At 42.7% G+C, this 12,163-nt stretch overlaps 1 protein-coding gene across 1 annotated transcript in view; it reads left to right on the forward strand.

The window, feature by feature from the left end:
* Positions 1 to 12,163, forward strand: part of LOC146548161 (NACHT, LRR and PYD domains-containing protein 12-like) — a 192,740-nt gene that overhangs the window by 23,431 nt on the left and 157,146 nt on the right. Inside the window, exons 7-8 of the mRNA XM_085265035.1 lie at positions 1,242 to 1,415; positions 8,360 to 8,533. Of these exons, the coding sequence (XP_085121161.1) occupies positions 1,242 to 1,415; positions 8,360 to 8,533 (348 nt within the window). The remainder of the gene's footprint in view (positions 1 to 1,241; positions 1,416 to 8,359; positions 8,534 to 12,163) is intronic.

Here is a 12,163-nt window from a genome sequence, read left to right on the forward strand (position 1 = left end):
GATCCTGCAGTTTCCTGTCCAGCTTTGAGGGAACGATGGTATTGAATACTGAGCTGTAATCTACAAACAGCATTCTCACATACGTGTCTCTCTTCTCCAGGTGTGACAGGGCAGTGTGTAGTGTCAGGGCTATGGCATCATCAGTGGACCTCTTGTGGCGGTATGCAAATTGTAGAGGGTCCAGTGAGTCGGGTAGTGCAGAGCAGATGAAGTCCCTGACCAGCTTCTCGAAGCATTTGCTCACAATGGGGGTCAGGGCTACAGGTCGCCAGAAGTTCAATGATGAGATGGTGGAGGATTTGGGTACAGAGACGATGGTGGCCATTTTGAAGAAGGCTGGGACTACAGACAGAGAGAGGGAAAGGTTGAAGATGTGTGTAAACACTGTGTGTGCGCACTGACGTCATCCACCAGTGTCCTGTTATATTTTAGATAGCAAGGAGCAGACGGCCGAGGTTATTAAACTCCACCGAGACAGCGGTGATGCTAATCAGAAGGCTAGACCATCTGATATTACAGCCTCGCACTTCTGGCCCACATAGACCGTGAAGGCCGGGTCCTCAGGAGGATGCAGCCTATGAAAGTACTCACTGGCTGTATCACAATTCAGGGTCTGAAGCCTTAACGGTCCTCAAGGGCCGCGTACTCAAAGACCGCAAAGGCCGGAAGTGCAAGGCTTGTGAAATGGGACGGCAGGAGCAGGAACATGAATAATGACAGTAGATGTTTGTGTGAAAGTGCTGGAAGCAAATGAGTGTGTGATGTTCTTTCAGTGTTGCACTTTGTAGACGCTCCCTGAGCACTGGTCTCACAGCCAGCTGCACATAGAGACCAGTGTTGTTAGTCCAGGTCAGAAGATGACTTGTTGGAATGAAAATGAGCTTGTAGTTTGTCTGCTTTAATAATGTGACTGGAAAAAGGTGTTGGACTTCAAATATGTCCATTTCTGTCACACTTCACCTTTAAAAGTGAAGCCATGTGGTTCCTGGAAGGAAAAACACGACTTTTTCAAGTCTTTGTCCTGTTTTTATGAGAAATGTACGACTTTAATGTGAAACATTCAGAGTTTTTTCTCTTGTTGTGTTTGTTTGAAGCTGCTTCCTGTTGGCTTCAGCTGTTTGGAGTTTCCATTTTCTAAACTTCTACATTCTGAACCTTCTTCAGCTCTGAACAGATGATGAAACACTGAATGATTTCAAGCACTTTGTCTAATAAACTTACATCTTTCATTCTTTATACAGTGTCTGTGGTTTGTCAGATATTGGCCTTGATTATCTGGCAGCAGCGCTGAAGTCCAACCCCTCGTATCCCACAGAGGTGGACCTGAGTGGAACCTACAGCAACCTGAAGGATCCAGGAGTGAAGCATCTGTGTGGTTTCCTGGAGAATCCACGATGTCGATTTGAAACTCTGAGGTCAGTCAGCATGTTTTAGTTGTGCTGAGATGAATATGATGTGAAAGTTGTGCTGACACTAAACTGCAGACATCAGGCTGATATTATACTGATCCACACTGAGGATCTTCATGGTAAAGTCTGTTTTCTTCTTCTCTGGTTTAGTCCATTGACTGCAGCAGAACAATGTTCACATTTCAAACAGTGATACTCAACGTATGGCCCGCGGCCCACACGCGGCCTGCCCACCTTTCCTGATTCAGAGAGAGGGGACCCTGATTAACTGTGTAGCTTCTTCCTCACAGTTCTAAGTATCAGACACAACAATGAATAATCCACAGCTGACTGTCTTTAGCAGGTCAAAGGTCACGGCACACAGCAGACAGTCAGAAATATTCTAACTCTGATCATTTATCAGTTGTGACACTGTGAGACTTGATCAGAGGTGTGATCATCACAGCAGAGGCCTTTGTGTCAAAGTCACTGAGGATCAAACAGAAACACATGAAGCAGATTTTCCTCTTCTGGCTTTTTATAGCAGATAACCTTCAAAATATTCTGCAGTCGATCAAAAACTGAAGCAAACCATGAAGCAACATGTGAACATGAGCTGATGCTGCTGAAGTGAAGCAAAGTTACAGAGGTTTGATTACAGACACAGCTGAGAGTTTGTAATCTGTCATCATTTTAAAAAGTTTCCATGGAACAGCAGAAATGAGGCTTTACTGTCTGAGGCCGACAGCACTGAACACAACAGCAGACTGGTGGCTAATAAACAGTGAATGATGCAGAAACAGATGTTTGAAGCTGTTCTTGGAGTACACTGAGAGAGAGAGAGCTGTGCAGGCAGGAACAGCCAAAGTCAGAGAGAATTCATGAGCATATTGATCAAACGTGAAGCAGAGTTTGGATCTTCTTTTGCTGCTGCTTCACTCAGTTTTGGTTGGAGACAGATGAAACCTGCAGCTTCAGGATCTGTGAGCTGTCCACTTTCAGCCCCGACGGCGTGTCCGTGTACGTGCCGTCGAGTGAACGATCCACGCTCTGTGTTTCCATCTTTGTGTGTTTAGCTGCTCTCATTTACTGTTTTAGCTGTTTGCTGCTTGTTGAAATAGTTTGTGAGCTTTAACCTGAGATTCTGGCAAAATACATTTATATTAAACATCGATTCAGGATTGAATGAATCAACATCGTTTTATTCAAATTAAAACCATTTAAATGGGAACATGAATTTTTTACAGCCGCCTCTAATGCTGGGTAATGTCAGCTGGTCCATGTGCAGCTGGCTGTGAGGCTCAGGGAGCGTCTACAAAGTGCAACACTGAAAGAACATCATCCATAAATATTGAGTAAGAACTGGACTCTCATACAGCGAGACTCAAATGCCTTTAAACATCAGCTTATCCTGCTGATCCAAGTCCAACACTGAGTTTGTAAAAACATGTTTGTCAATCATTTTGTTTGGTTTCTGAGGAAAAAGATTCAATAACTTGCTGCTAATACACAACATTTCATCATATTTCCTCATAACCCTCTTTTGTCTGACCATTTGATCCCATTTGAATTTGCAATAAAGGATCCACAGAGTTTGGTGACAATAATGACAGTAGATGTTTGTGTGAAAGTGCTGGAAGCAAATGAGTGTGTGATGTTCTTTCAGTGTTGCACTTTGTAGACGCTCCCTGAGCACTGGTCTCACAGCCAGCTGCACATAGAGACCAGTGTTGTTAGTCCAGGTCAGAAGATGACTTGTTGCAATGAAAATGAGCTTGTAGTTTGTCTGCTTTAATAATGTGACTGGAAAAAGGTGTTGGACTTCAAATATGTCCATTTCTGTCACACTTCACCTTTAAAAGTGAAGCCATGTGGTTCCTGGAAGGAAAAACACGACTTTTTCAAGTCTTTGTCCTGTTTTTATGAGAAATGTACGACTTTAATGTTCTTTTTTTTATACTCAATTTTTATTATAATTTACAACATTGCAACTTGTACTTGTCAATGTTCACAAGTAGGACAGTTACAGGAACCGCAATGCAGAAATGTAGATTAAAATAAGAACTGCAATTAGGAAGCACAAAACAAAACCCAAGCAAAACAAACAAACAGACAACAACATAACAAAAAGAAAACAAAACAAAAACTTTATGTAATATTAAATAACATGTGATAGGGCTGGGCGATATATCAAAAATTTATCGTTACCGAAATTTATGACTCTCATCGACGTCATTTTGCCCATGTCGGTAAATTCGGTATTTTAAAAAAAAAAGGAAAGGCATGTGCAGGTTGGCGATGTTCATGTCCCTTTAAGACGCTGTGCTACGTTACAGACTTGACGGGGTGGAGTCACATGACTCTACTACCTGTAACAAGACGAGACACGAGTGAACAAATGGAGGACGATTTAAATGTTGAAGCAGCAGCGACGGAGGTAGGCTGGTGGAGGAGGAAGAGGAGACGCTTGTTAATAAAAAAAATGCATCATCAATCGTTTGGCAACATTTTGGATTCAACAAGGATGATATTGATCAAAAAATTGTTAAATGTAAACTCTGCAAAAAGACTGTTGCGTCAAGTCAAGGTAACACAACCAACCTCTTAATAAATAATATTTATTATTAAACTACTTTGTTTACAAGGGATATACATTTTTTAGAGAGCATGGTTACATATTGTATCCGACACTTTTTATTTTGTTCAGTTAATAAATCTTAACCACTAAAAGTACTTACTACTATTGTCTTCATTTATTTTCAGTGACATTTTACAGTCCTTTAAAGTGGTAATAATATAATTGCAATGAATAGGTCTAGGGGGAATAATATTATCAAAATAACTGGAGGAACTATGCTGCCTGCCACAGCCCCATCAAATGAAAAAAAAAAAAAACGTTTGTTTTTTGGCACTTGGGGTGGTTATCGTCCATTTATCGTTATCGAGGTTAACTGCTCAATTTATCATGATATTGATTTTAGGCCATATCGCCCAGCCCTAACATGTGACAAACTTAGCTGTAAATGGACAAAACGAAACAGACCTATGCTAAATTATTGAAACAGTAAAGCATGTATGGGTCGCCAACGCTCAGTAAACAATTCTCTCTGAATCCGCAGAGCAGATGTTGTTTCCTCCATCTGGTAAATTTCTCTTGCTTTATCAATCCACATATTATATGAAGGTGGGTCAAGATTCAGCCATTTAATAGTGATACACTTTAGTGCTGCTGTAAGATTCTTAAGAGATACGTTTTATTGTTTCTCGCAAAACCCTTTGGTAAGACTCCTAAAATGGCTAACTGTTGGTCTTTTGTTAATGGTTGTTGGAAAACTGTACTGAGAACTTTAAATATGTCATTCCAAAGTGAGCAGATTTTTGGGCATGACCAGAATATATGTGAGTGGGTTCCTAAAGAAGTACCACAATTTCGCCAGCAGGTGTCAGGATTTGTAGGCTTCATTTTGGCAATTATCTCTGGGGTTCTAAAATATCTCATGACCACCTTCCATTTAAATTCTCTCCACAGCCCAGAATCAGTCACCAGATGGGCTTCACCGAACACCTCTTCCCAGGTGTCCTCTGAGATTTGAGTGCCAGTCTCAGCTTCCCACCTTGCCTTAATATCCAAAGTTGCATTTGTATTGAAACTCATAAATGCGTTATAAAAATGACTGATTAATTTTGGGGAGGAATTACTTTGAAATGTTTTTAGAAATATTTCCTCAATGGGTGAGGGCTCCAAAACTTGCCTCCATTCTTTATGTTTTGTCAAAAAGCTTCTTAGCTGCAGAAATCTAAAAAAGTCAGAAGAAGGAAGCCGAAACTGACCTCAACTGTTCAAATGAGCTCAGGTGCCCATTCCTCACAACATGACAAAGTTTATGAAGCCCGCTATTTGACCATGCTCTGAAGCCAGAGTCTTCCACAATAGGAGAAAAACCCTGCAGGGAGGAGAGCCTTGATAACATTGAAATTTCTTTTGGAAGACCAAATGATTGTTTGATTCTACGCCAAATCTTTAGTGTGACCCTCGTCCGTTCCCCCATATGCACATTTTTAATTGAAATGTTAGAACAAAGCAGGGATTCCAATGATCTTTCGCACATTGTCTTCTCAATGTTTAGCCACTGAGTTTCAGACAAATCCCGCACCCATACAGTCAGGGGTCTCATCTGAGCTGCCCAGAAATAATATTTCAGGTTTGGAACAGCCAATCCCCCCTGCAGCTTTGACAGTTTTAATGTTTGGAACTTGATCCTTGGGCGTTTGCTTTGCCATATAAATTAGGAAAAAAGTTTATCTAAATTATCAAATGTAGAGTTGGGAATGTTAATAGGCAGCATTTGAAAAAGGTCTAGAAGTCTTGGCAATACATTCATACGTATACTCTCGATCCGACCCAAGAAAGACAGAGGCAGGACTGTCCATCTCTCTAAGTCTTTTTTTATTTTTGCAGCTATAACTTCATAATTTACTTTAAACAAGTCTGATAATGAGTGAGGAATTTGAATTCCTAAATACTTGATACCTTCGTTTGGCCATTTAAAGCCACATCGCTCCTTGAATGTTAGTGAAATGTTTCCTCCTATATCCATTGCCAATGTTTTGTCAATATGGCACTATATTGCAGGAAGGCAATATAGTGCCATAGTTGTCATGGTCCTGGGTCGTTGACCCAGCGTTTTGTGTTTTGTGACTATTTCCCTCTGTTCTAGTTATTCTGTGTCCTCCCCCCTTGTGTCCGGTTCGGGTTCTAGATTTCCTGTTTTACTTTGTAGGTCTGTGTCTCGTTATGCCCATTAAGTTCCAGCTGTGTCCCCTCCTGTGTGCCATTTCCTCATTACCTGGTGTGTGTATTTATAGTTGGTGTCTGCCTGTGCTCCTCGTCGGCTCGTCTGCGTTCATCCATGTATCACTGCGTTCCTCCGTGTAGCTCTGCATTCTATGGTGTTTCGTTCCTGTCTCTGCCCCGCACCCCTTTTGTATGGTCTCAGGTTTGTCTTTAGTTTCTCCCAGTTTAGGTTTGTAATTGCTCATGTTGAGTTGCCTGTTTTTGCCACCACCACCACCTTGTAAATAAACATCACTCTGTCATCAGTTCGCTGCATCTTGGGTCCTCCTTTTCCTCCACACCACACGGCTCCCTCCGCCAGCCGTGACAATAGTGCCTTCCTGCAATGAACCCCGTTTGATCTGGATTTATAACCTGTGTAATAATTTTACTAACTCTTTTGGCTAAAATCGTGGTGAGAATGTGTGAATCAGTATTAAGTAATGAGACTGGCCTGTATGATTGACAGTTTGTGGGGTCCTTGCCCTCTTTATGGATTACAACAACTGTAGCATCGTTCCAGGACGACGCGCACACACATACACTTAAACTGATAAGCACGCACTCATCCCCCTCCCTTTCCAAACGCCTTCGATGCTTGTTTCCTGTGGGGGAAGACGGCGGGTCCGTGTGCCACGCTGGAATGGTAGCGCTGTGTAGGACGACTGCTGTGTTCCTTCGTATTACTCCTCACCCCCTACCCAACCCCGGTGGCTTGTCACGTGCTCCAATGTTGTAATGTGGACATTTATGTGCTCTCTGTGCAGAGGAGTTTTTTTTGTTTCCTGTTCTCATGCTGTCCTCCCATAGGTGCCCAGCGTGAGAAGAGGTCTCTTTTTTTCCTCATGTACTTTTCCCATTGTTGTGTACTTTTTCAGTTTTTTTTTTTTTTTTCTGTAACGCTGCCGATCTCCGACTGTATTCCCATGTGATGTCTTTGTTGTGTGTGTAAGTTGGGGGGGAGGGGTCCTATTCCTCTGCGGGGCAACCTGCATATGGCCAATAAAGCATTCATTCAATTCAATTCAATTCATAGTCCCAGTCTCCAGAGCGCAGTGGTAAGCTTTCAGTAATAAGGGTGCGACTTTGTCCTTAAGTTTTTTAAGTGCTAAGCCTCTTAAGTGTTAAGGTTTGAAATCACCTGTAAAATTTCTTGTTCATCTAACTCCTTTGCTACAGACTCTGACAGTGTTTTTAAATTGATCTTTTCTAAGAAATCAGATAGTCTATTGTTATCTTTACATGTATCTGAATTTTTATATAATGACTCGAAAAAATTGGCAAAACAACTTGCAATTTGATTTGGTTTAGTAATCAGGGTTTGATCTGACTTCAACTTTTGGACCATATTACAAGTTTGCTGTTTCCTGAGTCTTATTACCAGCAATCTACTAGCCCTACTACCCTGTTCATAGTACTTTTGTTTAGTGAATCTTAAATTGCCCTCAATTTTCACGTTCATTAAACTATTAAGCTCACTACGTAACATTTTAAGATCGGAAAGCAAATTGGCTGTCTGTGCTTTTTTGTGTTGTTGATCTAGGTGTTTTATTTTGGCCTCCAATTCACACCGCCTAGCCTCTTTTCTTTTTTCCTGGCACTTGCAAATGATATTATGCGACCTCTAATGTATGCCTTGGCGCAATCCCAGAGAGTTAAAGGCGATATCTCTGGAGTTGTGTTCAACTGCAAGTAAGTATTTAGTTCAGTATGTATGAACTCACAAAACTGCCAGTCATTTAGGAGTGAGGCATTTAATCGCCAGACTTTAATGTTCTTGATGCTCCTGTACCATCTCTCTGTCATCCTCCTCGCTCCCTCTTTGCACTCACAGTCTTTGTGCATCATTAACACTCACATGAGGAAACCCAAAGTTTTACTGGGCAGAAGATGATCATCAGTGACGCTGTCTTTAAAACACTCTTGTTAGAAATGTTCGACTTTAATGTGAAACATTCAGAGTTTTTTCTCTTGTTGTGTTTGTTTGAAGCTGCTTCCTGTTGACTTCAGCTGTTTGGAGTTTCCATTTTCTAAACTTCTACATTCTGAACCTTCTTCAGCTCTGAACAGATGATGAAACACTGAATGATTTCAAGCACTTTGTCTAATAAACTTACATCTTTCATTCTCTATACAGATTGGAGAGCTGTGATTTGTCAGAGATCAGCTGTGATTATCTGGAAGCAGTGCTGAAGCTCAACCCTTCGTATCCCAGAGTGGTGGACCTGAGCTACCACAAGCTTCAGGATTCAGGAGTGAAGCAGCTGTGTGTTCTTCTGGAGAATCCACAACATCAAATTGAAACTCTGAGGTCAGTCTCCACGTTTTAGTTGTGCTGACACTGTCGATCTGTGGAACTAAAACCTTTATACAGGAAGTCTGGTTCAGCTCTTTGTAGACCTTCTAATCTCTGATGCTCTGAGTTTTACTCAGTAGATGATGCAGAGTTGTGAAGCCGATGTGGGTGAGGACACTCGCCCAGCTCTAACTACTTTGACGTCCAGGCGGCTTCCCTGCTTGTCCTGATACAAACAAACCTGAGTAACCTTGCAGGTCAGATCTCATCAGTCACACCTGTTATGGCAGCTCTCCTCTAGATTGTAGTTCTTGTTAACCTGGGATGGTTTTAGAAGCCTGGACCACAGACTGCAAGGGAAGATATTACTGGGAAAGGCCAAAGCAACCTATTAGACCCATTAAACACTAACATAGATGAATACTCAGATTTAAACCTTTATTGTTTCACAAAGGGTTAAAAAGGGAACGTCCACAGTTTAGACTGCAGCAGATTTTATTAAAGCAGTTTGACAGGAGCAAAGCAAAAACACAAAGAATAAGTGTTTCACATATTAATACATATAACATAATAATAAAAGAAAAGCAAAATAATGATACAAAAGAATGAAAAAGTTGTCCAGAGCAGCAGGATGTCTGAGGTCTGCAGAAACACAAAAACACAGCAGCTAAAAATAGTTGTTGAAAGAAAACGAGGTGGGAGCTGCTGATTCCTGAGCTTTGATACTGGATTAGCTTCAGTAGTTATTCCCATCACTGCTGTAGGAGCTACATTTAGTCACAGCTGATTGTCTTCTTTGACCAATCAGAAGACTACTGTTGTAAAAACAAGCAGACAAAGAACCAATGAGAGTGAAGAACAGGATAAAGAGCTCGTGTGATGGAGGCAAAGCAATAATCAGCAGACTGTAGCAGTTTCTATCTGGATGAAAGTAGAAGGAGCTCAGCGGAGCTCAGTCCCATATCTTTGGTTAGAAACAACATCAGTGATTTCCTGCTGCTCGAGATGATTCCAGCAGCTCTCATTACAGCAGCTGATGAGAGAAACAGCTGATGGCTCACAGCTCGTGCACTGTTGGATCTCCAGATGTTCACGTGGCTGAAGTCTGTGAAGAAACTGTGGTCCACGTAGTTCACACGGCCTCAGATTGGACCGAGCTCCCTGGATCACTGCAGCATCCTCAGCTGGTACATGGACGTCTCTGCTCCTCAGTCTTGGAGCCCCTGCAGGTCCGTCCACACCACCAGGGTCTTCTCACTCACCTTTCCTTTGTCCTCGTCCTTCATCGGCCGTGCTGTGTCTTTGTTCCTGCGGTGTTGTTCCCACGATGCAGCGCTGATGTTCCCTCCTTGAATGCACAACAAGTACGGTGCTGGTCTTTCTCGGGTGGAGCAGAGACAGATTGAAGTCTTTCAGGCTTTAGTGCCGACTTCCCTGACAGAGGCTGGACTCCATGGTCTGCACAGGAGGCTTCTACACTGTGTGGAGGTGACTCCTGGACTTGAAGACAGGCTGCAGGTACATGTGTGATGAAGAGGACCTACAGCAGTGTGATGGAGCTGCAGGTGTGAAGGAAGTCCTGCTGTCCTGTCCCACCCTCATCTTTGCTTCCTCTGTCTTCTCTGGACTTGTCCTCCTGTTTCAGAAACAGCACTGCTTCATGCCGAGGGTGGACGGGAGCGTTGGCTCTGATTCTTTTACCGTCCACCACAAGGAGACACTGATGCTGACCTCCTGATTCATCTGCATGTGTTCTGCTTCACACTGCTCACCTCCACCAAAGACTTCACAAACATCTTCTTTCTTTGAGTCCAGTTTGTCCCACAAACACTTCCAAATCTCCTCCTCTGAGATTCTGCAGCTTCTTGCAGTGTGACTCAGCTGACTTCTGACAGACCACAGACTGGCACAGCATCCACATGTGTCTCCTTTCAAACAGGCTCTTGATGTTTCCTCCCACATCATTCTGGCCTCTCAGTCTCCTTTGTTCTCCAGCTCTGTAGCTCCAGCTGGTGAAGCTTCAGTTTTCCATGTTGGTAACAGTAAACTACAGCCTCTGCTGTCAGCTGGGTAACTAAACAGAGCTGCAGCACGTCTCTGCGGTGGTGCTACATCCAGCCTGCAGACGGCCGTCTACATGTTGTAGTGGTTTACAGTCACCAGGGGGCGCTGTCCCAGCCATGCAGGCAGTGGGCTGCTCTGCTTGTGCTGTTGTTGGTGAAGCTGAAGTGAAAGCGAGAGTTAAAACCCTGAACAGTGTCCACTGAGCTTCTCATGCTATTCTCATGCTCAAAGAAGTTTAACAGGAAGGACGACTCGTCCATCAGGCGTCCAGCTGTCCGTGACCGTGTCCACAGCAGAGTGTGACCGAGGCTTCATGCTAACACGCACACATGAAGCTAATACCACCACGAGCAGCTGCTCAGTGGATTTGGAGGACAAATGTCTGCAGCTTCTCACAGGCAGTATGCAGAATGTGGATCTCCACAAAGACTGTGGAGAGCTCGTCCCACACTCTAAATCCACACTTGTCTGCACAAAACTTCTCACACGTTCCCGTCACAAGTGTCTTCTAAGTGAAGCTACCAGGTTCAGGTCCAGCTTGTTTATCTGGAGCTGCAGGAGATGATCCATCCTCACAAAGCAACACAGCAGATATGCAAACACACAACACAACCAAAGGATTCTCTCTGCATGTCTGTGGCTGATGCTGCTGGAACGAAGCTGTTTGAAACCTTGTTGTTCTGCACTTTGGGACCAGAAGAGGAAACTGTGCAGAGGGTCCAATGGAAGCAGCCAAGCGCTGTAAGTGTCTGCTGTACAGGGATGCTGGTTCAGCTGTGGCTCAGTTTCACAGTGTGACTCAATAAAAGCAGCAGGAAATCAAAGCTTGATGCTTTCATCAGTGTGGAAATAAGAAAGTTTCCTGTGACAGACGCTGGAGCTCTTTCACTCTCAGCTTCACAGTTTCAGCTTCAAACTTCTTCCAACATGTTTCTAACACGGCCACATTCCACCTTAATGGAGCTGATATCTTGTGCATCAGCACATTTTCTAAAGGCAGCGATCACATCTTTAGTTTTGGATGTTTAACTGCAGATTGTTTATGTGTTTATAGCACATTAATTACAGCAGCAGCGTTGACCACAGTGCTGTACAAGAATCCAAAATAACGATTAAAATAACTCCTAATATTAATATCACACATCAAATATCAAATAACTCTCATGCTGTATTAAAAGCCAGTGAATACAAATGTGTTTTCAGAGCAGATTTACAGAGACTGACAGCAGGAGCTGGGGCTGTTCGATAGAACGATGTATATATGATGACCATATGAAAACGTCTATCGTTTCATATCACGCTCTTTGTTTCCTGCTTATGTGTTTGTGTTTTCCAGATAAAGCTTTCGAAATAAATCTGAAGATCCTGTTGAGAGTTTTCAAAATAAACACAATACAGTACTGCGGTCGCTCGTTTATCGAGTTACGTTCTAAAAATAAGTCTCAGAATGAAGTAGCAGCTTTATGTTTTACAAGTATTATAGAAGTTTTAAGGCAGTTAAACCCTCACTGCACACTTTCTACACTTTTCTCAGACAGGCATGAACATTTTCACACTTTTCTCTCTTGTTTAAACAAAGTT

The sequence above is a fragment of the Mchenga conophoros genome, linkage group LG23 (assembly GCF_057382185.1).
Source record: "Mchenga conophoros isolate Kocher_MC1m ecotype Shallow Benthic linkage group LG23, M_conophoros_male_GT1.1, whole genome shotgun sequence".
Lineage (NCBI taxonomy): Eukaryota > Metazoa > Chordata > Actinopteri > Cichliformes > Cichlidae > Mchenga > Mchenga conophoros.